Genomic DNA, 16,033 nt, shown 5'->3' on the forward strand with positions numbered 1-16,033 from the left:
ACTGGTGACCCTGCTGCTGGCCCCATGTATAGCAAACTTATTTGGCTCTGCATGTTGCTTGCTTGCTGTCAGGATAAGTGAGCCCTCGCTTTGCTGTTGATGGAAACACTGCAGAATGTAACTTACCAGCAACAGCTCACTCATCCAAACAAATAAGAGAGCAATTAGAAGTGTCGCCAGGATCGCCAATTTGGTAAGGCCATTACTGTAACCTTGGAAGTTAGTAACTGTTCAGTCACAACAGGTTGACAGGCACTTAAACACAGACACTTAAATGCCATTTCCACCTTTGTGTGATGATTAGTATTTATTGTGGTTATGTAGAGGTGCAGTGATGATGTATATGTGTGTACATTTTCATGACTCGCATTCCTGGATTTAATGTTTTTATTGACTTTTTAGTGGGCCCGAGTCCTACAAATTGAACATTTTTCTCAACAGGAAACAGTCTGCATTGTAACAAGATCACTGCACACAAACTCTGCCAATACACTGTCATGGGGGGTTGCCACTGTGAATACTAATAAATAGGGAGAGAGAGCTCAGGAAGAATATTAATATACACAGACTGCTGAGGCAGCCATTTCAAATTGAGCCATGAGGAGATGAAGAGGACAAAAAAAGAGCAAGTCTGTGTTCATATAGAGCATATGCCTGCTTCATGTATGCTCCGTTTATATTGCTGGCATATTTTTGTTTTTTTAAATACCTCTACAAAAAAAAAGAGGAAATGAGCTTTAAGCATGTCTCTGCTGCCATGCAGACAAATTTAAAACGGTGAACATTTCTGGAAAGGATATAAGCCCTGAAATGCATTATGATTAGGGCATAGATCTTTGCTTCTTAGTCATTGAGGGGTTAGGAAAATATAAAACTGGCTACACAACAGAATTGTTTCTCTACTGCAATTCCCACTACAATACATACCTGCAGATTATGGTCCAATTTTACAGCAAAATAAACTTCTGCAATGGAGCCCTTAACTAGGTGATACCTTCTAACATACATTCAGGCTAAATAGGCAAATCAAAGCTTATATCTGACTGGTTAACACACAATCGGTTTGTGTACCATTTTAGCAAGGGTCCATTCACACCAACAGTGTTAATGCGTTGATTGCGACTGGCATTTCAGTAAGTGCTATGGGCACAGCCACCACCTATGGCTGCACACCACTGCAAGGTGAATAGAGCCCACTGGGAACAAGGAACATTGCTCTATCTTGCGCTGTGGCTGCGCTGGAAAAAAACGGTGCAGCCACAACACATTTGGGTGTGAAAGGGCCCTAAATCAAATACTGTGCATTACCTGCAATGTTGATGGAAGACACGAACGCTGCGAGCACAGCAAGGACGTCAGGGGTGCTGTTAGGAAGATAGCTACCTCCCATGAGAGCAAGACCTCCAACGGCTGTCAGTCCTATAATACAGAAAAATTTAAAAAAATTACAAATAAAAATAAGGTATACATTGGGGAAAAAAATGCATTTGAGAAATTATAGAGCCCAAAGAAGTACGCATTATACCTTCTTAATTGCATGGTAACACATATTGTGCATTTTATATTGGTTACAATTCACACCTCTGGAAAACAAATTTGCTGAAAACAATAAGGCCGCAGCAAGCAAAAGGCTGAAAATAATGGAAGGAATAATAGATGGAAGCTGCGCAAAAGAAAAACCATACACGCTTTTTGGTGCAATTTAAAAAGTCTATTAAAATTTGCTAAAGTGCAGATTCTAAAACAGACAATTAGCCAAAAATAATCCGGTTTCACTCCCTGCAGTCCTCTTTTCCCAAAGCTCAAATTTAGAAGTTTGAACCCTTTACAGCAGTTTGTATTAAATAAAAAAGATGTTCCACTATAGTGAAGAATATTGTATTCTAGATATCTGAATGTGGTTAATAATTGAGTCAGTGTATGAATTTATTTTATGGAGTTAAAGGAGAACTATGAGGTGAGTGCTTTTCACTCACCTCATAGTTCTAGCTGACCTGTGACAATGAGACTGTCACAGGTCGGCTCAGTAGATCGGGAGGTGAGCGAACACATACCGGCGTTCGCTCACTTCTCGATCCTGTCGTAGCTCTCTGCCGTGACAGGGGAGGGGCTGGATTCCCCCCTCCCCGATCCTCCATCGCTGACTGGCGGAACGGACGGGGTGGGTACAGCTGGCTCTGCCTCTAGATAGGCAGAGCCAGCTGTCACTCACGCAGCTGGGCGGATCCAGACATAATTGTCGGGATCTGCTTCAGCGTCTCAGTATACCGCGATCTGCAGCTCGCGGTATACTGCGGCTGTAGCTCTCGGTATACTGAGCTTAGGTTGACTGGAGGATGCTATTTTGTGTCCACCTGTTACCCTTAGGAGAACTATGGGGAAAAGCCCTAACCCCATAGTTCTCCTTTACAGTGCAACAACAAATGTCTGCAAATCACAGGTGTGCACAGTAGTGCAAATTAATGTGATTACATGCCATTGCAATGATCTCCCAGGCGAGTCTACTTGCCATGTAAGGTCTAGTGCTTGTTTCAAGTAAGCGTGTCACAAGCCTATTGCATCAACTGTTGCCTTCCTGCTTATGCACCAAATCTCACAGGTCTCCTGTTGCCAATTTATTTTTTTGCAGAAACGGAACTGGCCACTATCATAAATGACAATGTGCTGGAAGCTGACATTATCTGAGTAACAAGAAGAAGTCACAAAGCAAGTCTGTACATTGCTGGATCCATGCAGCAGGAAGTTTGTCAATATGCCCAATACCAGGTACCTTAATGGTGCAAGTGTGCAGCAGTACTTTGCTTTACATTACACACAATCATGGTTAATGGGTGATTTACTGCAATTCTTGCGAGTTAGCCAAATGGCAGCATTCACAAGATATTGAGCCTGACTACCAATTCATCTTAAAGAATATCTTCACCTAATCACTAAATTATTTTAAGCTTGAATATGCTAAAGTGACACTAAACTCAGGCATTAAATCTTAAAAATGCATTCCAGTACCCCAACAAAAATGTAGCTTGTTTATCACTCGGCTGTGGATCCTCAAATCATCTCGGAATTGTTGCTGACACTGTCCTTCCTTCTGGAGGGGGGCAACTTTTGTTCTCCATGGACCCTGTGTTTGTTAACTAGCCACCGCTCCAAGCTCACTCCCGTGATCGACGACTACAGCACGCGCGTGTGCACGCACACTCCAGAAGGAAGAACAGTGTCAGCATCAATTCAGGAGATGAAAATTGCATTCAAATACACAAATAAAATACATTTTTGTTAAGGTATCAGTCGGCTGCAGATCCTCAAATCATCTCTGAATTGGTGCTGACACTGTCCTTCCTTCTGGAGGGTGGCTACTTTTGTTCGCCATGGTCCATGTGTGTGTTGTAAAGCAGTCACCGCTCCAAGCTTGCTCTCGTGATGGACTACAATCTCAATACAAATTAGTAAACCAAACGCGAGATTGTAGTCCATCACAGGAGCGAGCTTGGAGCAGTGACTACTTTACAACAAAAGTATCCCCCCTCCAGAAGGAAGGACAGTGTCGGCACCAATTCAGAGATGATTTGAGGATCTACAGCTGAGTGATACACAAATAAGATACATTTCTGTTAATAGTTAAGGTACTTGAATTTATTTTTAAAGGTTTAGCTACAGCCGAGTGATGCACAAATAAGATACATTTTTGTTAAAAGGGTACAAGCATGAAAGGTAAATCGAGAGTAATGATGTGCAGGCAATGCTGGAGAAAGTGCAGGTGGATAGGAAACATTGTTGGAAATTACCAGCAATGGGGAAAAAAAAGAAAAATATGGTGTGTTTAATTAAAAAAAGGCAACTGCTTATTATACACAGTGCTTTAATATATTAAATGCCATCCTGTTCAAATGTAGATCTACTTCAAGCCCCGGGAGTCCACTGAAACAGAAATAGTGGCAAAGGAAACAAATAACAGGACATTTTTATATGCATGTAAATGCACTTTGATGCTCGGTTTTGCTTTTTTGGGGGTCTATTACACGTGTATGCATTTTAAGTCATTTCATCTACGGTCACACCTCAAGCCATGATTTTTTTTTAAATGCATGCAAAATAGATATATACATTTTAATGCATTTAACATTTTTACACTATGGAAGCTCAATGCTTGTAAATGCAGTATACTGGGTCTTCTTACAACTCAGCATCTTGGTGAGAATGGAAACAACTGAAAACATTGTGAAGGGAATTTATCAAAACTGGAGCAGACAAAATCTGGAGCAGATTTGCACTGCAACCAATCAGCTTCCCTGTCTCATAGTCAAATCTTACCTGAGCAAACGGAAGAGAGATTCTGATTGGTTGCCATGCACAGCTGCTGCACATTCTCTCTACTCCAGTTTTGAGGAATTGCCCCCAGTGTGTTTGACTATTAGCGCTCTTATTATTTTGTGATTCCCAGCAGAAAGCGGAGACAGGGGCAGTGTGATTAAGCTCTAAAAGAAAGCGGTTCCCTGCAACACATTAGCCTCAAACACACAAAATATAAGTTCGAAATTCCTGTCTAATGATCAATTGAAGGTTGGGTGGGTTTATCGCAATCCTAAAAATGTAAAGAGTTTTATGAACGAGAACAACTGACTGGTACAGCCATTTACAGGGTTACAGCAAACAGCCCATCTGCCTAAAGCCATTATAAATGTTTAACAACTGTTCGCTTTCCAACAAAGATTGTGATAATAAATACAATGCATTTTTTTTATATACTCCACAAAGGATTATCTTTTTTTATTAGAAATCAGTCAAGGCTTGAGTCTATAACTGTGCTTTATAAGTAGGCTCCGTTTCCTACACTCTGTTCCCCAGCAGGAGGTGGGATCACCCCAGCAGGAAATACATTATTGAACCGTGGAACACTGGCTAATAAAGTGATTTTTAATTTAACTTGTTCAGAAACAGGAGTATTGCCATTGCACAGCGGGAACCCAGCTAATGTTATAGCTGGATTGAAGAATTTCAGCAGAATGTAACAGAAAGGCCTGAGCTGGGTAATATAGATCATCCATAGCAGGGACCAAACATCTCAGGATAAAGAGATTATCATTGGTTATCACCCAAGGGAAAATTATAGGATAACCAAAAAGGCCTCATATGTTTGGGAGTGCCAGTGTCCTGTCAGCATAAAGCTCTGTCTAGGACAGTGATGGCGAACGTTTTTGAGCCCGAGTGCCCAAACTGCAAAGTCAAGTCAAATGTATTTATCTCAAAGTGCAAACAGTGGTATTGGGATTGTGTTTTAGTTTGGGCACTGGGATTTAAAAACGTTCAGCATCACTGCCTTAGACAAAATAGGGAAAGTTCCTTTTTAAATTTATATTTCTCTTATTATCTTTTACTTTATCACTTTTAAATTATTTTTTAATTATTATTTCTTACTATTTTTTACTTTTTTTTCCCCCATTATCTTTATTTTTTTTCCATTTAACTTTATTACTGTCACACAGGAGCGAACAAGCCCCCTGTGTAATAGTATTTGGAGGTGACAGGTTCTCTTTATTTAACCTGTCACTTCCAATACAGGAGTTGAAAACACAGCACTGTGCTGGCTCTCCTGTGACAGCTGAGACTGGAAGGCTGTGAATCAAGCGTTCCTGTCTCAGTGTTCACACGGAGCAGAGCAAAGATTAGACTGTCTCCGCTCTGCACCCCATCCTGAACTACTTTGCTGTGGTCCAGGGTCCCCCAGAAGAGCAGAGGACCCCGAAAACCACGGTTTGGAAGGAGGCACCCAGCGGGGGGATGGACCTGCAGGCTACATAAAAGTGATCTCCTAGATCACTTCTACTAAATGAGCGGCAGCTTCCCTGCTGTACAATTTAGCCCTGCGTGCCCGAAGCAGGGTTAAATGTAGGGAGAAAAAACTGCCTGCCCGGCGCCCGTTTCTGCTGGGCGATACAAATTCAACATCCCTGACTAGGCTCGCTTGCCACCAGCGGGGCCTCTGCATGCCCCCTATGCACTGCCCTTAGTGTTCAATGATCCCTACAAGCAAGAACTTAAGGTGGCCATACATTGTACGATTTTCATTTGGAAATTGTACACGAACGGGAGCTCGAACGAAAATAGAACAGTTGATGGTATATAACCAATTTTCACTTATGGTATTGAGATTGAAAAATTTCAAATCGGTCAGGTTGGAAAAATTTTCTCTGAACAAATATCGAAGAATCAGTGGGGTTTTCGTTCGTCAAAAATCTCTGCAAGAACACAGCACGTGCGCCAAAAGGAAATTATTTCTGTCGTCAAAAATTGGTTGGTTGGTATGGCTAACAAACGATTTCCAAAATCGACATTTGACTATGCTTGATGGGGAAGTTTAGGTATACATCGAACGAGGGGTCGTGGCTAAAACGAAACATTTCAAACTAAAAATCGTACATGTAAATGTATGACCACCTTAAAGCAGCTCTGCTTGGTTTCCACCAAAGACAGACATTCACTGGGTGCTTCTTAAGCACTGTCTACACAAGCATACAGGCACAATATATGCCAGCACACTAAATCTTCTTTCTTCTAGAGCACTCAGACAGCCCAAAAATATAAATATAAAGCTGCTGCTTTTCACCTCCCCAACCAATGCAAGTATTCTACACTTTCGAGTGTTAACATAGCAGCCAGTACCACAGCAGCCTGAGGGAAGTGGGGAATCAAGTATTCCACGTATTCAGCAACCAAATATTTGCAGGCTCAGGAGTGTAGATAAGGTGGTTTTTTAAGTACAAAAGCCACTGGAAATGTAAGTGTATAAACACTTTTTTTTTTACCCTTTGGGTAAAAGAGACCCTGGGGTGACAGGGTCACTTAAGTCTCCAACTAGGGCTTAGCTGTAATCTGACCTATGAATAAGCCTCTGCAGGGGGCGAAATGCATCAGAGGCAGAGTGGAGTGTTTCTGTCACTGATGAGTGAATAAAGCTTTTTGTACGCAATCAGCAGTGTGTAGCTTTACTACTTTTTGTATACGGACAGTGAGCTGAGGTGACAGAGCTGGAAGGTTGCCGGCTGCTGTGGCTAGAGGGAGAGAAGCAAAGGACATCAGCGTTGTACCAAGGATATGTGAGCTTCAGAACGCCTGCTGCAAGTGATATAATAATAAATGACTTGTTCCGACATATCCCATCCACTTCTGCCGCAGACCACTGGTTTACACTGACGGTGTAATCTGAGTCTATAAATATGTAGAGCTGACCAGTAATATTAAAAGGCAGGAATCGCCAGCACTCTGCAAATTTTTCTGATTTCCATTTCATCTCCATACATCTATCCATTTCCATTTAATCGGACCAATCGTCAAATACAAAACGACGTTTCGGGACCGCACAGGGTCCCTTCATCAGGGTGACAATGTTAACAAAAATAATTTTTTTGTTACATTGTCGCCCTGATGAAGGGACCCTGTGCGGTCCCGAAAATGTTGTTTTGTATGTGACTATTGACGATTTTGGTCCGATTGAATGGACATCAGAAATATTTGCTGTTTATTGCACGGCGCCATCCGTGATTTTCACTGAGAGCACCACTACAAGTCCTTGGGCCGGAAGCACTGTAAGGAGTGCGGAGGGGCTTACTATCTTCTACGCTGACCAGTAATATGACACGCATTGCTGCAGAATGGATGAACAACCTGGACCCAAGTAAAAGAGCAGCACAACCCTGGCTGTAGGTACTATAACATACGCTACTAAATTGTCTCACAGTTTGAAAAATAAGGTTGCCTGCGCCTGGGTCCGCTTTAACATGTATATCTAGGCAAAACCTTCTTTTTTCTATAGTTTTAGATAGAGCAAAAAAATAGACTGGCAGGATTTTAGCCCTTCTCTATCCAAAACTAGAAAAATGTTGGTCATACATACATTCTAAGGTTTATCCTTATAGAAAAATTCTGCTCAAGTACATAAGTCCCAAGCTATAACTTACCTGAGATGGCATTCGTCACAGACATAAGTGGGGAATGCAGAGCAGGAGTGACTCCCCACACTGTGTGGTAACCCACAATCCCAGCAAGGCCAAAAGTAGTCACCATCTGTGTGAAGGCCGAGTGAGGAGAGGCGATGCCCAGACCTATTAGTGATGCAAGGCCTAGGGGGGAAAAAAAAAATTATCCAAAAATATCCATTAACACACACAGGCCAATTCAATAAAACAGTGCAAAATGTCATGAATAGCAGTAACCCACAGCTAAGGGTTACTTTGTCACAAAATTCACAGAATCTCCTTGTTTAGAAACTGTTCAGTTCACATTGATAAATATATTTTTTAGCAGTGTTTATTAGGAGTGCTGCAACGATTAGTCCATAGCTATTTATAAAATGTATGAAAATATCTGATTGAACATGTCCAACCGCTACAAATCATGATAGTGAAATCCACACAGAATTATCGAATTAGGTGTAAAAAATATCAATGGCAAAGGAGTTTTGAGAGGGCTGCACACTCGGGTAACCAATAATAAATGATTTGGTTTGATTAACTTTGTGTTCTGTTTTAGGGGATTGTTTAGTGATCTCAGCTGCCTCTTCAACGGACGTCAAACTGATGCATCTACAGGCCAAGAGTGCGCTGACAAAGGGGCCACAAAACAACAACTGAGAATAGTCGAGTGTCATCTACCAGAGCCTCTAGATCCCTGATGCCCCAGCAGCTGTCCTTCGGCACTATTGCGCAGCACATGGGAGGGCGCTTCTAGTAGTTAAAAGATGGTCAACTTTTTCTGTGCCGTCTATCCATTTTCTCTCATCATTTATACATTTTAAGGGGTCTGTAGGTAGCGGAGATGTGGAAAAATCGATTCCTAAAGGGGCTACAATGGCGGGTATCTCTAGCAATCTCGTGAAGTGGATCACAAGTCTATGTCTGTCTCCAAGCTCCAACATTTGCTGTAGCATGTCTGACCGTCTCCTGTAACATGCCGGCAGTGTCTGACCGTCTCCTGTAATATGCCGGCAGTGTCTGACCGTCTCCTGTAACATGCCGGCAGTGTCTGACCCGTCTCCGGTAACATGCCGGCAGTGTCTGACCGTCTCCTGTAACATGCCGGCAGTGTCTGACCGTCTCCTGTAACATGCCGGCAGTGTCTGACCGTCTCCTGTAACATGCCGGCAGTGTCTGCCCGTCTCCTGTAACATGCCGGCAGTGTCTGACCGTCTCCTGTAACATGCCGGCAGTGTCTGACCCGTCTCCGGTAACATGCCGGCAGTGTCTGACCGTCTCCTGTAACATGCCGGCAGTGTCTGACCGTCTCCTGTAACATGCCGACAGTGTCTGACCGTCTCCTGTAACATGCCGACAGTGTCTGACCGTCTCCTGTAACATGCCGACAGTGTCTGACCGTCTCCTGTAACATGCCGGCAGTGTCTGACCGTTTCCTGTAACATGCCGGCAGTGTCTGACCATTTCCTGTAACATGCCGGCAGTGTCTGACCATCTCCTGTAGAGTGTCGGCAGTATCTGACCATCTCCTGTAGAGTGTCGGCAGTATCTGACCATTTCCTGTAACATGCCGGCAGTGTCTGACCATTTCCTGTAGAGTGTCGGCAGTGTCTGACCATCTCCTGTAGAGTGTCGGCAGTCTCTGGCAGCTTTCTGTAGGATTACATTCACTGAACCTCTTTTGTGGCCTAATGTCAAGGGATGCACTTGAAGCCCTCCCCATCAAGTAAGATGACCACCACTGCTCTAGAGACACAGCCCCATGTATATTGCTATTGTATTGCCTCACTGAACAAATCTGAAAGAGCTGCACACTTGAGGCACATAGCAGCCTGGTACCTGCAGTATAAGCAGTGGCATTGGTCATCGTTTTCCTAAATGGCGAAATGATGGCTGCTTTTTCAGCTTTCAACTCAGCCACACTCTTCTGTTTCACGGGGACTCCAGTTGGGATATTATTTGGCTGTGGTGCAGGAAAGATGACCTTCCCATCCTAAAGAAAACAAAAAAGGTAAGATGGTTACCCAACTGAAACAAGAAATTCACTTTTCTTTAGTGAAAATAAAATGCGGGACAGAGGTGGAACTTGCATGGTGTGCACTATAGTTATCCTATACATCTATAAATCATCCAGCCTGTGTAGTCTCTCTAGGTGGATACCTACTGCCTAGATCATTAAAGCGCAACTGAAGTCTCACATCTTATTAGTTTATAGTCCTGCATGCTATGATTTGTAACTGATCCCTTAAAATAACCATTTCAGTGAAAACGCTGCTTCCATCTCTGACAGTGCAGTGCCCTGGGCTGACAGAGCTGAGTGACAGCCACACCCCTCAGTACAGGCTTCCTCACAGGTTTCAAAGCACAGAAAGAGAAGGGGTGTAATCTCACCAGATTTGCTACACTGCAAAGCACACTGGGTCTAACTCTGGTGCCAATGGGATAGCACATCATCAGCAAAGCTACTGTAACAAAAAAAAGATAGAGAGAGATGGAGATACGACTATAATGGAGGTTGTTACTACAAAGAGTCTATTTGACTGCATATCTATTTCTGTGACTTTAATTGACTTTCAAGAGAACGTGAATGATTTCAGAAAGAAAACACACTCAAGCCATTGCAGCCCTGCGGTGACAGCATCTGCCATGCGGCCTGACCAACATTATAGTCAGCGCCAATATGTGTGAATCCCAATTATCTGTAGAGGAAGTCTAAGAACTTTCTGCAAATAATGTACAATTTATGGACAACTTAATATTTTCATTAAGAAAACAACACTTTGTGAGACATTCTGTTCTCCTATTTGAACACGTTATACACAGGAACAGGACATGTTGCCAGAGCTACAAAAATAACACCAAAAACCCCATCCCCGTTATTTAGGGCCTCATATTTACTCGCTATTCCATTATTATACAATGTGGGGGTTCAAAGAAACAACAAACAATTGCTTTGGAATGACTTAATTCAGCAAAAAAATACTTTATTAAATAAAACTGGCAATGCGTGCGTGCAATTAAACCATACGCAAAACACAAAGCAGAAAGGAAAGAGAGCCGAGAGTCTACTAGGTCGTAGACTGAATGTCAGCCTATTTATTCTTAGACTTGGCACAGGAAGCCACGATGGCAGCCAGTAATTAGGCCGATGCTGCACGGTCGGCTTACACAAAAGCCTTTCTTAAAACACTATTTACTTTTAAACTTTAAGTTTTGGTGCTGAATAAGGCCAGCGCTTCAGGAGAAAAAAAGAAGGATGCTGCTCAGCACACAGAGTACCATTCAGGGCACAGTGATAGAAACGGACAGCCCACCTCCCAACAAGGTATAATTACCCTTCCACACTCTTTGACGCCACCCTGCTGCAATAGTCCACTTTGGGTAAGCTGCAGCGACATGCATGGGAAGGTGTCATCATTGGGTGCTCAATCTTGAGCCCTGTCCACAGACAGCAACAGACTAAGGACTCTGACAGAGCAGGGAGGCAAGCCTGGGAGCAGATTTGCGAGTATACATTGTTGGTGGGTGAGCTATCAGGTTGTACTATCCCTTTGCCCTAAATCAGTTAAGTGATCGTGTCTCTTCAAGCAAACTCTGTGCTGGAAGAAATATATGGGAGGTTATGGATAACATGGCACAAGTAATGCAGCTCAGAAGTTCTCAGTTCACAGATTCAAAGTACTAAAGCAGGGGTAACCAAACTCCGGCCTTCCAGCTGTGGTGGAATTACAAATCCCATGATGCATCTCTCTCCGGGAGTCAAGTCTGTGGCTGTGAGAATCTTGCAATGCCTCATGGGATTTGTAGTTCCACCACAGCTGGAGTTTGGCTACCCCTGTACTAAAGCCAAAGGATTAGCCTAACCGCCAGGTATCCAGCGATTCCAGAAGTAGGCCATTTTTTCTCCAAGGACGAGCTTTCTTCAAACATGTAGATGAAAATAATAAATCTGGCCATGGTCTAAATGATATATGTGCACATTGGAGTTACATACAATCATTAGTGAAAAAGAGAGGTATGGAGACAGGAACACATACGCTCCCTAATACTTAGAGCAGTGTACCGCACTAGCACCAAGAGCGAGAACTGACCGATCACCTGACCACTGATCAGTCAGCTCTCTGTCTTTGCTTCGTGCAGATAGCAGCAACCGTCAGTAAATGAACTCCTGTGACCCAAAAGAGAAGTATAGCCAAAAAAAGAAGGGTTTGGCTTTCTCTTATAAAAGCAATAAAAAGTCACAAAGCTTTTAGTTAAAGAGGTATTCCGGGCTAAATCAGTATTCTTTAGACCATTAAGACGTAACTACGCAATTCATATGCAAGAAAAGGAATTCCATTTCTGATCTGACATACTGTACGTCTGAGTTACCAGTAACTGCCAACAGGTGACTCTGAAAGACAAGTCTAAAATCTTGGCTACTAATCGTGATCGGGACTACAATTTGTTTAGTTTAACAATTTGTATTGAGATTGTAGTCCATCACAGGAGTGAGCTTGGAGCGGTGACTATTTTACAACACACACCATGGGGAACAAAAGTAGCCACCCCCCAGAAGGAAGGACAGTGTCAGCACCAATCAGAGATGATTTCAGGATCTACAGCCGAGTGATACACAGATAAGATTATTTTTTTTTTAATAGTTAAAGGCGAACTATGAGCTGACCTAGTTTTAGCCGACCTGTGACAATTAAACTGTCACACGTCGGCTCAATAGATCGAGAAGTGAGCGAACACAAAGGTACTTAAATGTATTTTTAAGGTTTAAGGCCTGAGTTTAGTGTCACTTTAAATGGAGGATGTTACAGGAGGTGCTGGATAACACAAAGGTGGGCCAGAAAATTCAAGTCTTTCAGGTAAACAAAGCCAGAAGTTATGAAAAAACACTTTCTTACTGCTGGAAGTATCCAAGACACATAAGAAGCCAGAGGCTTACTCGACCCACCAGATTTCCCCTATGAACTCAAATACTGCTTTTTGGTGGACTGATCCCCTGAAAAAAGTAATTATTTATGCTGTCTTCAAGCTACAACCTAATTCAGCAGTTTATGAAAAGTGGAGAGAGAGTGGGTGTTATTCATTGCATATACAAAGATATGATAGCACACGTGGCCTGATAAAGTCATCCAGGTTCTTGATGCAATTAAAAACATGAGCTTACCTTCATGACCACTGTCCCCCTGATTACATGATCCATGGTTCCATAGTCAAAGTCATCCTTCAGAGAATAGTAGAAGTTGTCCTTGTCCGGACTGATAGCTTTCAGCAGTTTGGTGATATTGTTGGAGTACAGTGTGCTGGCTTGTGTGGCCATTCGGCTTGGAAAATCTGTATAACCGATGTGCGTCACACCCTGTAAGTAAGTTTAAGAAGCTTGTTATTTGTAAAAATACAAGAACCTGGATATTAAAAAAGGATCATTATTATATTAGCATACCAACTACTACAAACAAGGACACTATAATAGTTACATAGGTCAAGTTCAACCAAATTGAACACAATGAGCTATAATGTGTACACTAGAACGGACTGGGCTACATGATATAGTTTTCATTCCTAAAGCTAAACTTGAGTCAAACATACAAACAGGTTTTACAAGCTAAAAGACATTGTACTGCGGATCATCCAATCTTTTGACTGTTTTCTGAAAGCTCCCTATACACTACAGTGCAGCTGAGCAAGACAGCCAGATCCAAGACCGGTCCAGCCCATGATTGGATAATAAATGAGTAGCAGCATACTTGATCTTGTTTTACGTTACGTGGTAACATACTAGATCTTGTTTTCTCTCACCTATGCACTCCTTGCAACTTCAACACCCCTTTCCCCCTCTGAGACCACAACCTTGTCAGTTTCACCCTCACCCTATCCCCAACCCTAAATGCCCCTACGCGGCACACTTTCACCAGGAGAAACCTTCGCCACCTCAACCCTTCTCTTCTCTGCTACCGACTACCTCTACGACAAAATCTCACCCCTGTCCTGCCCTGACTTCTTCTGTCTTCAACAGCGCGCTCTCATCCTCCCTAGACACCTTGGCTCCCCTCACTACACGCAGACTTAGACCACGTCCACCACAACTGTGGCAAACAGAAGTAACCAGACACCTAAAAAGACAAAGCCGCGCTCTGGAGAGACTGTGGCGGAAAACTTGCCTTCTGCAAGACTTCACCATGTACAAAGCTGCACTCTCAAAATATAATTCCTCCCTCTGTGCTGTCAAAACAGACTTAATTCATCACTCTCACAAACACACTCTCATCCAGACCAGGTCAACTCTTTTCTACCTTTAAGTCTCTACTATGTCCCTCACCACCACAGCCCACTAAGTCACTCACTGCCCAGGACATTGCCATTAATTTCCAAAACAAAATAGATACTATTCGGGATCAGATTGCCACTGTGCAGTCACCTTCCCCTATTCATGTTCCAGACGCACCATCGCACTTGTTACTTTCCTCTTTTGACTCTGTCACCACAGAGGAGGTTACAAAGCTTTTCTCCTACACCCGCCTCACCACTTGCCCCCTGTTCCCTCACCACTACTTCGTTCACCATCTTGCTCTATTCTACACTCTCTTACTCACACTCACATTTTCAATCTTTCACTCTTTACTGGCATCTTTCCCTCCCCTCTAAAACATGCACTAGTCACCCCAATACCCAAAAAACCCTCAATGGGCCCTACTGACCTCAACAATCTCAGACCAATCTCCTTACTCCCATTCATCTCCAAACTCCGAGAACGCCTCATCTATAGCCGCCTGAGTTGCCACCTCGCAGATGACAACCTTCTCGACCCCTTACACTCCACTGAAACCACCCTCCTAAAACTCACTGCTAAAAATAACGGCCACTACTAATTACTCTTGCTATTAGACCTTTCTGCTGCTTTTGTCACTGTTGATCACCTGCTGCTCCTCCTCATAAAAACTCCACTCGCTTGGCCTACAAGACTCTGCTCTCTCATGGTTCTCCTCCTACCTATCTAAGCACTTCTTTAGTGTCACCTACAAATCTGACTCCTCCTCTCCTCTTCCTGTAGGGTTCCCCCAAGGCTCTGTCAGCACCCTTCTTTTATCTATCTACACCTCAGTTGGTCAGTTAATAACCTCACGTGGCTTCCAATACCATCTCTATGCCAATGACACTAAAATATATCTTTCTACTCCACAACTCACCCCCTCTGTGTCGTTGCGTGTCACTAATCTACTAACTGAAATATCTGTCTGGATGTCACAACACTTCTTAAAACGCAACCTTTCAAAAACTGAGCTCATGATGATATTTCCTCCCGCCCATGCACCTTCCCCCAACTTCTCCATTGAGATTGAGAACACAACTATCCAACCCTTTCCCCATGCCAAGGTCCTAGGTGTCATCCTGGACTCAGACTTCAGCTTTCTGCCTCACATCCAAATCCTGCCGCCTTCACCTTCGTAACATCTCCAAAATACACCCCTTCCTCACCAATGAAACCGCAAAACTACACATCCACTCCTTGTTATCTCTCGTCTTTGACTATTGCAACTCCCTCCTCATTGGCCTTCCACTACACAGGCTCCTCCCCCCTTCAGTCTATCATGAATGCAGCTGCTAGACTCTTTCACCTAACCAACTGCTCAGTGTCTGCAATCCCTCTCTGCCAATCCCTACATTGGCTTCCATCCCCCGCCCCCCCTGCCAATTTCTGCACTGGCTTCCAATAGCCCAAAAGATAAAATTCAAACTATCAACAACAACATACAAAACCATCCACAACTCTGCCCCTGGATATATCTCAAACCTTGTTTTAAAGTATCACCCTAACCGTTCCCTCTGCTCTTCCAAAGACCTCCTGCTTTCCAACTCCCTCACTAACTCCTCACATGCTCGCCTCCAGGAATTCTATAGAGCAGGGGTAGCAAACCTCCGGCCCTCCAGCCAGGGCCGCCGTCAGGGGGGTACGGCCGATACTCATGTAAGGGGCCCGGGCAGCCTCCGGGGCCCGCCCGGGACACATAAATGAGTATCGGCCGACTGTGAAGGGCGAGGAGGCGGCCGGGCCCCGGCCGCAGCAGCGGGGG

At 43.5% G+C, this 16,033-nt stretch overlaps 1 protein-coding gene across 1 annotated transcript in view; it reads right to left on the bottom strand.

Moving 5' to 3' along the window:
• The window catches only part of NNT (nicotinamide nucleotide transhydrogenase), a 120,002-nt gene that overhangs the window by 61,527 nt on the left and 42,442 nt on the right, over window positions 1-16,033 (bottom strand). The window contains exons 10-13 of the mRNA XM_018562314.1: window positions 13,129-13,320; window positions 9,807-9,960; window positions 7,956-8,117; window positions 1,309-1,419 (exon numbers count right to left, since the gene is read on the bottom strand). Coding sequence (XP_018417816.1) covers window positions 1,309-1,419; window positions 7,956-8,117; window positions 9,807-9,960; window positions 13,129-13,320 — 619 coding nt within the window. The remainder of the gene's footprint in view (window positions 1-1,308; window positions 1,420-7,955; window positions 8,118-9,806; window positions 9,961-13,128; window positions 13,321-16,033) is intronic.

This window comes from Nanorana parkeri, unplaced genomic scaffold (assembly GCF_000935625.1).
Source record: "Nanorana parkeri isolate BGI_ZX_2015 unplaced genomic scaffold, ASM93562v1 scaffold571, whole genome shotgun sequence".
NCBI lineage: Eukaryota > Metazoa > Chordata > Amphibia > Anura > Dicroglossidae > Nanorana > Nanorana parkeri.